This window comes from Bubalus kerabau, chromosome 7 (genome assembly GCF_029407905.1).
Source record: "Bubalus kerabau isolate K-KA32 ecotype Philippines breed swamp buffalo chromosome 7, PCC_UOA_SB_1v2, whole genome shotgun sequence".
Lineage (NCBI taxonomy): Eukaryota > Metazoa > Chordata > Mammalia > Artiodactyla > Bovidae > Bubalus > Bubalus kerabau.
The window spans coordinates 20,803,419-20,820,864 of record NC_073630.1 but is presented as its reverse complement, the minus strand read 5'-3'; the positions used below and the strand labels follow the sequence as shown (position 1 = coordinate 20,820,864).

General features: G+C 41.0%; 1 protein-coding gene across 1 annotated transcript; it reads left to right on the top strand.

Moving 5' to 3' along the window:
• The first annotated feature begins 201 nt into the window (after positions 1-201).
• Positions 202-15,323, top strand: ADH5 (alcohol dehydrogenase 5 (class III), chi polypeptide). The gene is made up of 9 exons (XM_055587768.1): positions 202-349; positions 3,154-3,255; positions 4,821-4,962; positions 5,479-5,566; positions 11,323-11,542; positions 11,693-11,953; positions 12,692-12,827; positions 14,747-14,885; positions 15,025-15,323. Exons 1-9 carry the CDS (start codon positions 338-340, stop codon positions 15,047-15,049), a joined length of 1,125 nt encoding a protein of 374 aa, XP_055443743.1. The 5' UTR covers positions 202-337; the 3' UTR covers positions 15,050-15,323.
• The last annotated feature ends 2,123 nt before the right edge of the window (positions 15,324-17,446 follow it).

Below are 17,446 nucleotides of genomic sequence, written 5' to 3'. Positions count from 1 at the left end.
TCTCCTTTATAAGCTTTATCTACGCTGCCTGGGCTACAGTTACACGGGGAAACCCTCATCTATCTGACAGATACTTCACAGACTGTTACGTTGCTCACTGAGCGGCCGCCGCCGCCGCTTTCCAGCCTACTGCAAACTCCAACTTCTCGCGAGACCACCTGGTAGCAACTAGAGCTCCGGCCTTGCCAGGCCTCAAGCCCCACCCGCCACGCTCCAGCCCCCGCAACCCCCGCCTTCACGCTCGCCCCGGCGCAGGCGGACGCATGCCCCGCCCACATCCCCGACCCTGCACGGCTGTTTCCAGTTATCTGCTTCACGCTGACTGCGGTCTGAGGAAATGGCGAACCAGGTATAATCAGCTGTTACGCTGGCTGAGTCCAAGAAAGAGAGGGAGAGGGGGAAAGCATGGAGCGGAACCTGGCCGCTGGCTTGAGAGGAGTCGGGGGCGCGTGGGGCTTGGCCCGGAGCCTGACTCTGGCTGATGGAGCTGAAACGCGGCCGTGGGGAGCTAGCAGCTCAGCAGGGAGGGAGTGAGGAACTTTGATTCGGCTCCTTTCGTGGCCGGGTTCTGCTGCTTCGCGGGCAGACGAAGCGGGATGGGGCTGGGGAGAACCGTAGAGTGCGGGCGGGGTGGGATCGGTATCCTGGTATTTGGGAGGTGGTTTAAGAGTCCCCACGCTTTGCGTACATAAAGTTACATCACTTGCTGTGGATCATACTTTGAGGTAGCAAAGCTGCAGCTAGAGCCCGTGCTCCTAACCCCTAGGTTGTGTTTCACCATAGTAGTTCATAATTGAGCTATTTTTCTGCCTCCAAGGACTGTACTTTGGAAGGCTTCGTAAAGTTTTGGAGCACCTGGGCACCAGAGCTTTATACACACCCTACTTGAATCCTTTTGTAACACCTATGCAAGATAGTACCCCATTTTAGATTAAAAAAACTTGAGAGTTACAGATTAGTCGCGATTAGTGGTCACACTAAGGATGGTGAGCCGGGGTTGCACCCTGTGCAACATACTATTAAAAGTTCCTGAAATACACATTAGCCAGTAAAGGCAGAAATATGCGAGTAACAGGATTAATCTAAACGTCGCTGTTTGTTTTAATGCTTTACAAAGTTAACAAATTTTCTTGAAAGATTTGAACTTGAATAGAAATGATAAAGTCTAAACGACCTTTAAGATTTAACAAGTTGGCAGCTGTTTTTCCTGTGATAGTTCAGATGTTGAAGTAGGGCAGTTGCCTGCGGATTTAGTGAGGCTTTGTTTTGTTTAGAATTGTTATTGAAAGGAAAATGTTAAAAACTTTCAGATATGCTTTAAAAGTGGGGAGGAGGGATTTAAAGCTTAGATTGTGAATGAATTATTTATTCTCGTTGCTTTAGATCTTTAGAATATGTGATTTCATTGTTAGTATTTTGAATTTTACCTTTGGAGTTTGGGATTTATGGTACATTGAGGTGAAAAAAGTTTCTAATGCAGTGTATAAATTTTTTATCAGCACTTAATATCTACATTTTAATTTTAAAAGTGATTATTTCCAGCCTCATAAGTTTATGCAAGCCAGTCATCCCTCTGCATAGGTCAGCTCTTCTTTTCCTCCACTCTGTTCTCTTGCTACTAATGGCTACTAACTTACTTCTGCGAAGCTGCAATGGCAACCCACTCCAGTACTCTTGCCTGGAAAATCCCATGGGCGGAGGAGCCTGGTAGGCTGCAGTCCATGGGGTCGCGAAGAGTCCGACACGACTTGAGCGACTTCACTTTCACTTTTCACTTTCATGCATTGGAGAAGGAAATGGCAACCCACTCCAATGTTCTTGCCTGGAGAATCCCAGGGACAGGGGAGCCTAATGGGCTGCCGTCTATGGGGTCGCACAGAGTCGGACACGACTGAAGCGACTTAGCAGCAGCAACACCTTGTCAAGGACTGTATTAGGGGCTTCATTTTCATATCCACAGCTCACAATCATTCTATATGTAGATATTTTATCTCTATGTAACTGTTCCTCATCTTTCATCCTAGTTAAAAGTGACACTTCCCCAAACCCACCAACCAAAGTTACACTGTTTCACTCTTTCTCCACATTTTGCAATCTGTAGCACTTTGTGCCTCTCCCTTTAAATCACACATTTTGTAATTATTGGCTTTTAAGTCTACTATAATCTCAGCACGACCTTTATTCCATAAACATGTTTCATAATCATTCTGTGAGCTAATCAAAACCTTCCTCATTACACTTGATTCTCTCTGGTAAAGGAGAAGTATACCAACTGGAATCTCTAAAGTGCACTATACTATAGAAATACAATATGAGTCATGTATATAATTTTAACTTTTCTAGTAGCCACATTAAAATGGCATTGTTGGATTAAAATTTAACCCAATATATTCAAAATACCATCTCAACATGTAATCAGCATTTTTTAAATAGTGAGTCTTCAAAACCTGGGATTATTTTACAGGTACAGCTTATCTCAGTTCAAACTGGCCATTTTTCAAGTGCTCAAAAGCTACATGTGGCAGGTGGCTACTGTTTTGCATAGCACAATTGAAAGGGATAGGTGTGGTTTTTTTTTTTTAGATCCCCCATTCTGATTCTCTTCCTTATACCACTTCCCGCTGTGCAGTTTTACAGCAAACCAGTGTTACTTACACCAGCCTGAGCAAAAAAATTTCATTGGACACATCTTAAGCATTCAGAGCCCTTGGGCCCTATACCAGACTACTGAATCAGATTCTCTTGGAACCTGTATTCTTAACCTTCTCCTGCCCTTGCGTTGTAGAAGGTCATTAAATATTTGATGAATGAAGCTTTTTTTTGGTCATGCAGCTTGCAGGGATCTGAGTTTTCCCCTCCTTCGCTCCCCCAACAGGGACCCAGGCCCCAGCAGTGAAAGTGCTGAGTCCTAACCACTGACTGCCAGGGAATTCCTGAATGAAACTTCCATATGTGATCATCTCAATGAAAATTTTTTAATGAGTACTATTTATATAAACACATGCCAGGAGATTCTCAATATCACTTGGAGTTGTGTCATTGTGAATCGGTGATATACTGTCTAAGATTAGCATTCATCATCATCTAAATTAACTAAGTAGCTCTGATTAGTTCAGGAGGATAAGCATCTTGCTCTGTTTTCCCCCATTGCAGGTTATCAAGTGCAAGGCTGCAGTTGCCTGGGAGGCTGGGAAGCCTCTTTCTATAGAGGAGGTAGAGGTGGCACCCCCAAAGGCTCATGAAGTTCGAATTAAGGTAATGAAACATCTAAGGCACTGGAAGGGAAGGCCTACAATTAGGTCTCTAGATAGATGAGTCCTCTGAGGTCTACAGAGGAGAAATCCCCAAGGACAGCGTCAAGGAGAAGGGACTGAGAGTCATCCAGCCTTGGAATCCTGGCTCTCAGTCCATCCCTCTCACTTTTGCAGTGCTCCTCCTCTTTTTAGCTTTGGTGTTGCACTGAACAGCCTTCTCCATGGATCAGTGGATGAGTGCAGTTGATCTTCTGTAGCCTGGGTTTAGGGTGACTTTATAGGATGTTCCCCTTTCTGCTGATCCCATAACTTAGGATGTATTCTTAAGATTCTTTGGATTATTGGAAGAAACTTCAAATAAGATTTGGGAACAGGTTCCTAACTGACTGGATCAACAAGCAAGTGAAGCAGGCTTGCTTAGAGAGCTTTAAAATGTACTGACCTTTGCAGACAAGTCCAAGGTTCAGGGGATTCATTATTCCAGCACCTCTTAATCTCTGCTGTGGCAAAGAAAGTGAAGTTACCCCTGGAGAGAGGCATATCGCACAAGGCAGCCAGCTGGATACTCTGGCATTCTACTCTGTACTTGTGATGTAAAATCAGTGCTTTAAAGTAATGACCATTGAGTAAAATGAACCTTCTAGAAAAAAATAACCATTTTTTTGCTGTGAATTGGAGTATACTTCCCCCATCCCACTCCAGTTCTCATGCTTCCAGGGATCACATTTAACAAGTCGAGAAGCCAGGGCCAAATAATTTTTTCAGATTCTTTTAACCCAGGCTCAGGAATCTGAAATCTTTGCAGAAATCAACCTGATTGTGATTTTTCTGCTAAAGAAAAAGTTGATCCTGGATGTGCTAATATGAGCTGTACAGGGCTACCAGTCTTCCCTGGGAAACTGCTAACAAACAGCTAAGAATGTTACATTGTAATCAGGTTTAAATGTGAGAAGCAGAAAAACGGATACTCCCAAGACTTTTCCTTTCTGTGCTTTTGGCAGTGTGAAAAGAAAAGAGATACTTGAAAGCCAGAAAAATTGGGATAAAGGGCTTATTTAAGCAGAAATTCTGTGTGGCTGCTCAAGAGGGAGTTGGTTCCAATAAAAGCTCTTGAGTTTTGCCACAGACCAAGCAAGCTGGCATATGTCTTTTTAGAAATCTCATTCCCCAACAGTCAGGAGGAGGCCAGCAGTGAGATGGGCTCTACCTGCTTTTGCACACAGGTGGTGTTCCTCTCCACACCCGCAGAAAGCACCGTGCTCATAACATGCCTTGGTTTACCTTCTCCTGCTAACATGTATCAAAAAGGAAAATAGATAACACTATGTTTCATTGCCTATAAAGGTACCATTAATTTTATGTACCACTAAGAAAATGCTGCCAATTCCAGTTGTTAAGGTGCCATCAGTGATGAGCACATGCTGATTTTAGAGAGGTTAAAATATGAAAGAAGTGTATCTTCTAACCAATAAAATATGCTGTTAAGTAAAAATATCTCTCCTTTGACCTATGTGTCACTCTGAATTGCATGTGCATACACTCAGACGCTATTTAATATCCTGTTAGATTATTGCCACTGCAGTTTGCCACACTGACGCCTATACACTGAGTGGGGCTGATCCTGAAGGGAATTATCCAGTGATCTTGGGACACGAAGGTGCTGGAATTGTGGAGAGTGTTGGTGAAGGAGTTACTAAGCTGAAGGCAGGTAAGGAGGATATTTGAACCACTTATTTTACAATTTTGGCTTATTTTTATATGAAATTATATTTCTGATACACTATACATTGTTTATTTTTGAATAAGTTACCGCCTAAGTAAGTTGTCAAGATTGATTTTATTCCTCATCTGGAAAACACAAATATTTGAGAGCTTTTTCTTTTCTGATTATGAGACTGGTACTTATCTGACATGGTTTTTGCCCAATTAAGCAAGAATTTTTGAAGATGCATCAAGTCAGTATAGTGAAGCACATGACTTCCTTGTTCTCCACTTACTGTTTTGAAAGTTTCATTTAGATAAAAATTTGAAGCTTGTTTTTGTTTTTGTTTTTTTTGCATAGTCAGGCAGTGTCTGATGTTATGTAGGTAAAGTTCTAGGCCTTAAAGTTGTTAACCTGCAAAGCTGTGTGAGTTGACAAGAATGGGAATTTGTAGGGGCTGAAGTATTTGTTTAGAATCAGGTGCTACCAATTCAGGACAGTGTCCTTGCGTTTGTTTTCCAGGTGATACTGTCATCCCACTTTACATCCCCCAATGTGGAGAATGCAAATTTTGTCTGAATCCTAAAACAAACCTTTGCCAGAAGATAAGGTTAGTGTCTTTTTATTTTATTCTTAAAACAAGAGGTAATATTAATCATGATAAGTAATTATGTGGCAATTTATACAGAGCATTCTACGTGCATTATTTCATTCTGTCTTCTTGGCAACCTGTCATTATCACTGGTATCACTGTATTTTCATAGATGAGAAAATTTAGACTTGGAAATTAAGTGGTATGCTAGGCATCATCAGCTGTTGGGAGAGATAATGTAATTTTCTGAACCCATTCTCTTTCCATAATACTAGGGTAAATTTGCCAAAATAGGTAGTAAGGAGGGACATGGTTATGAAATTGAATGAAGGCATTTTTATGAGCCATTTTATTGTCCATGAAACCAAAGTAATAAAACTTAGCTCATAAGGTTTGGGGAAGCCTCCAAGAGATAACATAACCCTTTGACAAAGAAAGGGTGATTATTTATTGTAGCAAGGTAACACACTTAAAGAACTTCTTTGAGGCATTTAAGATCTTGTGTCTGTTTTCCCCCTTTTGCACCTTTTTTGTCACTGAAGTAGAACATACATATAATGAAGTAATTAAAGTGTACAAATACTAAGTGTACAGCTCAATGAATTTTTATGCTTATACACACCTAATAGTTATAACCTTCACTCAGATCAAGATAGAAAACCCTTCCAGCTGCCCACAAAGTTCTTCATGTCCCTTACAGGTCAACACCTACCTCCCTCAAAGGTAACCACTATTGTTATTTTTCACTGTAAAACTTCATATAAACAGAATTATGCAGAATGTGCTCTTTTGCCTGGTTTATTTCATTCATAATGTCTGTTGAAGTGGCCGTGCTGCTATATGCCTCTGATTCTCTTTTGTTTCATTCCAAATATCTCTGTTTACCCTTTCTCCCATGGACATTCACATTGCTCCCCACTTTGACCCTGCTATGGTTAGTGCCACTTGGAGTGTCCATGTGTGTCTCTTGATGGATATCTTGATGGACATCTATGCAACTTTCTCTTGGGTATTTCCCTAGGATTGAAGTTGCTGAGTCATGGGATATACTCCCACCCGGCAATATTTGGGAGATCTGTTAGTTTTTGCATTGTTTTCTAACGCCATTGACAAAATTAGTTTCTTTTTTTGGAAGACAAAATTGCATTTATTTTATCACATGAACACAGTTACAAAACTAGAACCAAAAAAATATAACTATAGTCATTTTGAAAGGGAATTCCAAACACTATCTGAAAGACTTCTGACATACCAAGTAGAATAATGGTTGTAGGCTTTTTTGTGGCTGGCTGTAAGCTTTTAGAAGGACAGGTTCTTTCAAGCTTAAAATATATCCCATATCACCTTTTGTTCATGAGCCTCTTCTGAAAACAGAGCAGTTTCTGACATTGAGAGCTATGCAAATTTAACTTGCTCTCATAAAGATATAAAGGTTATTGGGGTAGAGCTTTGTCATCTGTTTGTTTCTGGTCATATTTATGTTTCTCTCAAAGGAAATGTTCTTGAATCCACAGGCAGTTGACTTTTTATTCATCTGTATATATTTTATTCATATATATTCCAAAGGTTTATCCAAGAGTGTACATCAAGTTCTAGTGTTTGTTTTTATTAAAAGTAACCTTTTTATTAAGCACTGTGCCAGGCACAATGCTAATGCTTACATAACCTCTCATTTGATTTTTTAGTAATCTCTAAGAAAGATGGTTTCTCTGATTTTCTAATGACAGAATGAAGGCACAGGGGTTAATTCACTTGACAAGGGCCACGTGGGATTTGAACACAAGTGTGTGTGACCTTCTCGAACTAACACCAAAAAAAGATATCCTTTTCATTATAGGGGACTGGAATGCAAAAGTAGGGAGTCAAGAAATACCTGGATTAACAGGCAAATTTGACCTTGGAGTACAGAATGAAACAGTCAGCAAAAATAAGACTGGGAGCTGACTGTGGCACAGACCATGAACTCCTTATTGCCAAATTCAGGCTTAAATTGAAGAAAGTATGGAAAACCACTAGACCATTCAGATATGACCTAAATCAAATCCCTAACGATTATACAGGGGAAGTGAGAAATAGATTTAAGGGATTAGATCTGATAGGGTGCCTGAAGAACTATAGACGGAGGTTCCTGACGCTGTACAGGAGACAGGGATCAAGACCATCCCCAAGGAAAAGAAATGCAGAAAGGCAAAATGTTGTCTGAGGAGGCCTTACAAATAGCTGTGAATAAAAGAGAAGTGAAAGGCAAAGAGAAAAGGAAAGATATACCCATTCGAATGCAGAGTTCCAAGGAATAGCAAGGAGAGATAAGAAAGCCTTCCTTAGTGATTGGTGCAAAGAAATACAGGAAAACAATAGAATGGGAAAGACTACTGAGCGACTTCACTTTTACTTTTCACTTTCATGCATTGGAGAAGGAAATGGCAACCCACTCCAGTGTTCTTGCCTGGATAATCCCAGGGATAGGGGAGCCTGGTGGCTGCCGTCTATGGGGTCGCACAGAGTTGGACACGACTGAAGCAACTTAGCAGCAGCAGCAGAGATTTCTTCAAGAAAATAGGAGATACCAAGGAAACATTTCATGCAAAGATGGGCTCAGTAAAGGACAGAAATGGTAAGGACCTAACAGAAGCAGAAGATATTAAAAAGAGGTGGCAAGAATACACAGAAGAACTATACAAAACAGATCTTCATGACTCAGATAATCATGATGGTGTGATCACTCACCTAGAGCCAGACATCCTAGAATGCAAACTCAAGTGGGCCTTAGGAAGCATCACTATGAACAAAGCTAGTGGAGATGATGGAATTCCAGTTGAGCTGTTTCAAATCCTAAAAGATGATGGTGTGAAAGTGCTACGCTGAATATGCCAGCAAATTTGGAAAACTCAGCAGTGGCCACAGGACTAGAAAAGGTGAGTTTTCATTCCAATCCCAAAGAAAGGCAATGCCAAAGAATGCTCAAATGACCGCACAATTGCACTCATCTTACACGCTAGTAAAGTAATGCTCAAAATCCTCCAAGCCAGGCTTCAACAGTCTGTGAACCATGAACTTCCAGATGTTCAAGCTGGATTTAGAAAAGGCAGAGGAACCAGAGATCAAATTGCCAACATCCGCTAGATCATCAGGAAAGCAAGAGAGTTCCAGAAAAACATCTATTTCTGCTTTATTGACTATGCCAAAGCCTTTGAGTATGTGGACCACAACAAACTGTCGAAAATTCTTCAAGAGATGGGAATACCAGACCACCTGACCTGTCTCTTGAGAAATCTGTATGCAGGTGAGGAAGCAACAATTAGAACTGGACATGGAACAACAGACTGGTTCCAAATAGGAAAAGGAGTACGTCAAGGCTGTATGTTGTCACCCTGCTTATTTAACTTAGATGCAGAGTACATCATGAGAAACACTGGGCTGGAGGAAGCACAGCTGGAATCAAGATTGCCGGGAAAAATATCAATAGCCTCAGATATGCAGATGATACCACCCTTATGGCAGAAAATGAAGAGGAACTTAAAGAGCCTGTTGATGAAAGTGAAAGAGGAGAGTGAAAAAGTTGGCTTAAAACTCAACATTCAGAAAACTAAGATCATGGCATCTGGTCCCATCACTTCATGGCAAATAGATGGGGAAACAGAGACTATTTTGGGGGCTCCAAAATCACTGCAGATGGTGACTGCAGCCATGAGATTAAAAGACGCTTGCTCCTTGGAAGAAAAGTTATGACCAACCTAGACAGCATATTAAGAAGCAGAGACATTACTTTGCCAAAAAAGGTCCATCTAGTCAAGGCTATGGTTTTTCCAGTAATAATGTATGGACATGAGAGTTGGGCTATAAAGAAAGGTGAGCACCGAAGAATTGATGCTTTTGAACTGTGGTGTTGGAGAAGACTCTTGAAGAGTCCCTTGGACTGCAAGGAGATCCAACCAGTCCATCCTAAAGGAGATCAGTCCTGAGTGTTCATTGGAAGTACTGATGTTGAAGCGGAAACTCCAATACTTTGGCCACCTGATGCGAAGAACTGACTCATTTGAAAAGACCCTGATGCTGGGAAAGATTGAAAGCAGAAGGAGAAGGGGACGACAGAGGATGAGATGGTTGGATGGCATCACCTACTCAATGGACATGAGTTTGAGTAATCTCCGGGAGTTGTCGATGGCCAGGGAAGCCTGGCATGTTGCAGTCCATGGAGTCTCAAAGAGTTGGACATGACTGAGCGACTGAACTGATTGACTGTGTCTGTCTTTAGGGCCCATATTCCTAAGCAAGATGTTACATCAACCATTTAGAATATCAAAAGTAATTTTGAAACCGTTGCAAGAGAGAAGATAACTTGAATCCATGGGGACTATTACACTTTGAAATAGGCCTCCTAAGAAATCTGAATTAACCAATTTGGACATCTGCTTTTATGTGCTGATCTGGATCGGTTCAGTTCAGTCGGTCAGTCCTGTCTGATTCTTTGCGACCCCATGATCCGCAGCATGCCAGGCCTCCCTGTCCTTCACCAACTCCCTGAGTCCACCCAAACCCATGTCCATTGTGTTGGTGATGCAATCCAACCATCTCATCCTCCATCATTCCGTTCTCCTCCTGCCCTCAATCTTTCCCAGCATCAGGGTCTTTTCCAATGAGTCAGCTCCTCGCATCAGGTGGCCAAAGTATTGGAGCTTCAGTGTCAACATCAGTCCTTCCAATGAACACCCAAGACTGATTTCCTTTAGGATGGACTGGTTGGATCTCCTTGCAGTCCAAGGGACTCTCAAGAGTCTTCTCCAAGACCAGATTTCAAAAGCATCAATTCTTCTGTGCTCAGCTTTCTTTATAGTCCAACTCTCACATCCATACATGACCACTGGAAAAACCATAGCCTTGACTAGACGGACCTTTGTTAGCAAAGTAGCGTCTCTGCTTTTTAATATGTTGTCTAGGTTAGTCATAACTTTCCTTCCAAGGAGTAAGTGTCTTTTTAATTTCATGGCTGCAATCACCATCTGCAGTGATTTTGGAGCTCAGAAAAATAAAGTCAGCCACTGTTTCTACTGTTTCCCCATCTATTTAGTTGCTTGTAATCTCTGCTGTGTGGATGCTGTTTTGGCTTAATGCTTTTTGAAGTTATATTTGCTCACAGTTTCATGATGGAATTTTTTTTTCTTTTTTAAAAAATTAATGTATTTTAATTGGAGACTGATTACTTTACAGTATTGTAGTGGTTTTTGCCATACATCAACATGAATCAGCCTCAGGCGCACAAGTGTTCCCCATTCAGAACCTCTCTTCCACCTCCCTCCCCATCCCATCCCCCAGGGTCATCCCAGGGCACCAGCCCTGAACACAATGTCTCATGCGTAGAACCTGGACTAGCGATCCGCTTCACATGTGATAATATACACGTTTCAGCACTACCCTCTGAAATCATCCCACCCTCACCTTCTCTCACAGAGTCCAAAAGACTGTTCTTTACATCTGTGTGTCTTTTGCTGTCTCACATATAGGTCACATGATGGAATTTTAAAATCATTTTATGTGATCCATAAGTTGTACCTGTTAAAATTATTTCAGTACTCTTGACAGGTAATCTAGAGGGATATTGAATGTTGGAAAAGATTCGTAAGATTATAATTCTTTTAAAAGTTTTCCTAATCAGGAATTGGTGAAAGGTGCTAAATTGATTAATGAATACATTAGAAATTAGAGTTTTGGTCTTAGCACAGTCTTCTAACTATTTACTGGTCATCATTTTAAAACATTGATTTCTTTTTCTTTAGAGTCACTCAAGGAAAAGGATTAATGCCAGATGGCACTAGCAGATTTACTTGTAAAGGAAAGACAATTTTACATTACATGGGAACCAGCACATTTTCTGAATACACAGTTGTGGCTGACATTTCTGTTGCTAAAATCGATCCTTTAGCACCTTTGGACAAAGTTTGCCTTCTGGGTTGTGGCATTTCAACTGGCTATGGTGCTGCTTTGAATGCTGCCAAGGTAAGTGTTGGCCTGGGTTTTAGCTTCCACCTTCTAACTTCGTACAGCAAAGCTTTGCTGAAGTAGTGAACTTGGCCCAACCTGTAAGAAAACTAATGATTTTGCTGACTCTTACAGAATGAGTACCTTATAGGCTGTATTTAATGTTAGGTGGAGCCTGGCTCTACTTGTGCTGTCTTTGGCCTGGGAGGAGTTGGATTGGCAGTTATCATGGGCTGTAAGGTGGCTGGTGCAACCCGGATCATTGGTGTGGACATCAATAAGGATAAATTCGCAAGAGCCAAGGAGTTCGGGGCCTCTGAGTGTATTAACCCCCAGGACTTCAGTAAACCGATCCAGGAAGTGCTCATTGAGATGACTGACGGGGGAGTTGACTATTCCTTTGAGTGTATTGGTAATGTGAAAGTCATGGTGAGTATTCCTGGTTTCATTCCATGTGCTTGTGTGTGTGTGTAACTGCCTTTTTAAATGTAATTTCCTTTATTAAGATAAAATATTGTTTTGTTTTGCAAAGGAGAAATCTTAAATTCTCGGATAAGAATGGTTGCTGAAAGAAGGGAAAAATAACTATTGAACTATACAAGGGAAAAATGAAGGAAAATGTTATTTTGCCTTTCAGTCTCTGCTATATCTTAAAGTGCGTTTCATTAAATGAAAAGGCAAAACGATGCAGTTATAGAGAACATGGGCTATGGAATTAGATACATATCCACATAGTGACTCAGTAACCTTGAGCAACTACTTCTCTAAATCTGTTTCAAGTGTAAAATGCAGATAGTAATTAGGTATAGGTATTATAGGTATGTACTTGACAGAGTAGACACTCAGCAGAAGTATTACTGTTACTTCTCTGCTGCTGCCTTTATTAAGGTCTTTAGAATTTCATGCTAAGACTTCCTTTTTAAAGTAGACAACAAATAAAAGCTTTAAATTCTTTCAATTTGTGTTAATATTTAGCCAAATTAGCAAATTCTTTTAAAAGTACCTGTTAAAATTGTTCAATAAAATTAAACAACTTAATAAATACTTGGATCATTTTGTTGCCACTTTTCTAAAAAAGTTCTCTGTACCACTTCCCTGTCCCCTAGAAGTTTCTGGAGAAGTAGATATTCTTAGCAAAATGCACTGACTTCTGTGGTTTGTCTGCAGAGAGCAGCACTGGAGGCCTGCCACAAAGGCTGGGGCATCAGTGTGGTAGTGGGAGTAGCTGCCTCTGGTGAAGAAATCGCCACTCGTCCGTTCCAGCTAGTCACGGGCCGCACGTGGAAAGGCACTGCCTTTGGAGGTAATTTGATGGATGAGGACATTTTCTTCTGTTATTTCCTTTAGCAGAATTGTAATCCCAATGAGTACTAACCCTGGGGACTGGGGAGGTGCTCAGCTTCTTCTGAAACACAAGGCTACTTTTTATACCCTGAAAAAAAATACTAATATTCCATTAATGAAATAGCTGGGGCTAGGTCAGAAGCTGGATACAGGATAAACCAGGCCAGCCACCTTGTGTCATCTGGTAGACTTATATAGGTTACTGGCATTTTTTTACTCATTTTCCAAGAGAGTGCAGTGATCCCTGGATGTGATCATGTTTCTCTCTAAACAGTACTGATTTCAGCAGTAACCAGTCTGAGTAAAACTTTAAGTTAGACAGAGCCTTATAACAAAATGGAAAAGCTGCCAGACTGATCGTTTTTCCCTTGAGTGTTCCTAAAAGTATGTGGTTACCTGAGATTGCCAACTACCAGGAGAATGCTAAGTAATAGTTTCTCTTTCTTAGGGTCGCTCAGCTAGGGAAGAGAAAAGACATCAAAACATGTTTATATATCCCAACTATTGTGAATGAAGGAAACCTTAAGTTTTTAATAGATTTTTTTAAAATATATCCTTACAATTCTAAGGAAAAAGTATTACATAGCATGAGTTTCAAATGAAATGAACTGCGTCTAACAAAGTGTCTCATTCCCTGCCTCACATCATGCCACGTTTTTTTTTTCAAGGCCAGAAAATTGGGAAAGTATGAAAAATGAGGGGTTTGGCCTAAGTTTTCCTTCTTTATACTACATAATCTGTCAAGGAAAAGGTGAAGCCAACTAAACCCTCTTTTCCAAGGCCTGGACGCTAGTATGCCCCACTTGAGAGCATTAGAACAGGCCTGTGGAACCACAGCCGCAGCGCATTTGAGAACGTTCTAAAAACGTCTGGGAGACTGAGCCAGGGGGGTTGGAAGTCACTTCTAACTGAAGCCTCACCAAAACACATGCTTGTTGAGAAATAAGCTGGAGCCTTGGGGCCCCATGGGTGTTGCTAACACATGACTCACAATGTAAATAGAAGTTTTGGTGTAGGGAATAGCGGTAGCTGTACTTGTCTGTTACCAGGAGATTTAAATGAGGGGGGGGGGGAAAGGCACCAGTTTGGCATGAAAAGGTAATCTGTCGAGGATGTAAGGAGGGAGATTTGGAAAAGGGTCAGAAAGATCCCTTGGAGAAGGAAATGGCAACCCACTCCAGTATTCTTGCCTGGAGAACCCCATGAACAGAGGAGGCTGGTTGGGCAGCAGTCCATGGGTTCGCAGAGTTGGACACAACTGAAGCGACTTAGCACACACACAAAAGAAGCTTGAAATATAGTCCAAAGGAAACCTAGTTTGAAAAGGGGGAAGGCTTATTTGTACATTTACTGCTTCTTTTAATAATACAAGTGAAAAATGGAAGGATCTGACTTTGTTTAAAATCTTAACGTATAAGTAAAGGTCTTCTACTTTGCTTTTCAGTTGACAGTTTTTTATTCTGAGATGTTATCTTTGTTGTTGAAATTAAAAGCACAGAATTAAAGTCATGTATCACATCAATTTTGTTCTTCCTTGAATTTCATTATTATAGAAATGTTGCTGTTGTGGATTTAAATAATCTTGTTCTGAGACTTCTAGAGTTCTGTCCTTTATAGTTTTAAAATCTCCATTAAGGTTTAATGAGATTTTAGTAACTCTTAACAGAAAAAAGAAAAGTGCTCAAAAGGCATCTGTTTTTTTCTTAACTAAAGATGTATATTAAATTCTTCCTCCTCTCTAGGCTGATTTTGAAGTTTTTCAATTCTCTTTAATTCATGAAAAAATTCATTCTCTTAGATGTCTTTGTCACCTAAGTAATAAGCATACTAGAGAGATTTGTTGGAAAAAGTAATGAATAGATGTATGATTTCCTTTAGGATGGAAGAGTGTAGAAAGTGTCCCAAAGTTGGTGTCTGAATATATGTCCAAAAAGATAAAAGTTGATGAGTTTGTGACTCACAGTCTGCCTTTTGACCAAATTAATGAAGCCTTTGATCTGATGCATGCCGGAAAGAGGTAAGCTTTCTCTTTAGCTGTGTAGTATAGACTGTGGTAATGATTTGGGGCTTACAGAGGAAGAAGTATCTTTTAAAAAAAGTGTTTTAGTGGTGTTAAAGGATTCTGAACCTTTGTTGATTGTTTTCTTCTCTTACAGCATCCGAACGGTTGTAAAGCTTTAAGTTCAAAAGAGGAGAATTCGTCCATCCTTGTGACTAAGTCTTGGGGTCTGATTGGAGCAGCCACACAAGCAGAAAGGAGCTCTTTCAAGTTCACAGATTCTTAGATCTTCATTAACCTACTCTAAGCAATAATGTTTAGTGTGTAAATTCCTACAAGTCTAATTAAGGATAAGGCTAATACTGTCATAAATCTGTTTTCTGGTCTCTTCTTCACATAAATAATTGCTAGCTTATTAAATAATATTTCTAACATAATAAAAGGAATGCCTGTGTATGTGTGGGAGTTGTCACCTGTTTTATGCTGAATTCATTCTCATGATTTCTCTCCCTGTCATCTTCATTCTTTAAAGGAAAGACGGAGAAGGCAAGGCAGTGGTGAGTGTATGTCGCTGTCTTCACTGTCATTGGTAACTTTCTTGTAACTTTTAAGGATCTCAGACCCATTATTAAAGAACAGATTTCACCAGTCAACCGAAATCTGCTTCGGTGAGATTATCTTTTTTTTTTTGGCTGCACTGGGTCTTCGTTACTGCACCAGCTTTCTCTAGTTGTGGTGCATGGGCTTCTCATTGTTGCAGAGCACAGGCTCTAGGGTGCTTGGGCTCAGGAGTTGCAACACGTGGGCTCTATAGAGCGTGCGAGCTTATTTGCCCCAAGGCATGTTGAATCTTCCCGGACCAGGGATAGAACCCATGTCCCCTGCATTGACAGGTGGATTCTTAACCACTGGACCACCAGGGGCATTGAAGATTATCTTCTTGAGGGCAGGTACCATGCACTGATCAAACTTAGATTCCCAGTTCCTGGTATGGCATCTGGCCCATATGGAGCACTAGAATTTGTCACTGAAACTACCTTTTAAGTAGGTAGTTTTGTGTTGTTGATCCCTCTGTGAACTTATTTCAAGTATATGGAAAACACTTACTTACTGAATATCCAAACTGAAGCACTTATTTTGTCAAATCCTAACATTTTACTCTTCCAGACCACATTGCCTTTCCTCTCCTGTGGTATAGTCAGCACCCAGGATCGTGTTTATCACTCTCACCCAGGTTACCATACTTTTACTATACATATCTGTACACCCACCAGTCTTCATGTTGTCATACATGTTAAACCAGATGCTATCTTATTCTGCGGCTTTTCCACTCATTACTGTGTGATTAATCCCTGTTGTATATGATGCTCCCATTCACTGAGTACTGTATAGTCAGCACCCAGGATCGTGTTTATCACTCTCACCCAGGTTGCCATACTTTTACTATACATATCTGTACACCTGCCAGTCTTCATGTTGTCATACATGTTAAACCAGATGCTATCTTATTCTGCGGCTTTTCCACTCATTACTGTGTGATTAATCCCTGTTGTATATGATGCTCCCATTCACCGAGTACTGTATAGTCAGCACCCAGGATCGTGTTTATCACTCTCACCCAGGTTGCCATACTTTTACTATACATATCTGTACACCTGCCAGTCTTCATGTTGTCATACATGTTAAACCAGATGCTATCTTATTCTGCGGCTTTTCCACTCATTACTGTGTGATTAATCCTTGTTGTATATGATGCTCCCATTCACTGAGTACTGTATAGTCAGCACCCAGGATCGTGTTTATCACTCTCACCCAGGTTGCCATACTTTTACTATACATATCTGTACACCTGCCAGTCTTCATGTTGTCATACATGTTAAACCAGATGCTATCTTATTCTGCGGCTTTTCCACTCATTACTGTGTGATTAATCCCTGTTGTATATGATGCTCCCATTCACTGAGTACTGTGCAGTAGTAGTCGCCTATATGAACTACCATCATTCATCTGCCTCCAACTGTGGCATAGAGTTGTTTCCCAAATTGTTTCTCTGTTGCTGACAGCACCGGTGGAACATCCTTGTACATCATGCTCAGTGTCAGTCACGTAAGATGTATATCACAGGATAACATTTTAAACCTTACTAGAAATGGTCAAATTGTTCTTCAATTTCAGTTCAGTTCAGTCGCTCAGTCGTGTCCGACTCTTTGCGACCCCATGAATCACAGCACGCCAGGCCTCCCTGTCCATCACCAACTCCCAGAGTTCACTCAAACTCACGTCCATCAGGTCAGTGGTGCCATCCAGCCATCTCATCCTCTGTCGTCCCCTTCTCCTCCTGCCCCCAATCCCTCCCAGCATCAGAGTCTTTTCCAATGAGTCAACTCTTCGCATGAGGTGGAGTATTGGAGTTTCAGCTTTAGCATCAGTCCTTCCAAAGAACACCCAGGACTGATCTCCTTCAGAATGGACTGGTTGATCTCCTTGCAGTCCAAGGGACTCTCAAGAGTCTTCTCCAACACCACAGTTCAAAAGCATCAATTCTTCGGTGCTCAGCTTTCTTCAGAGTCCAACTCACA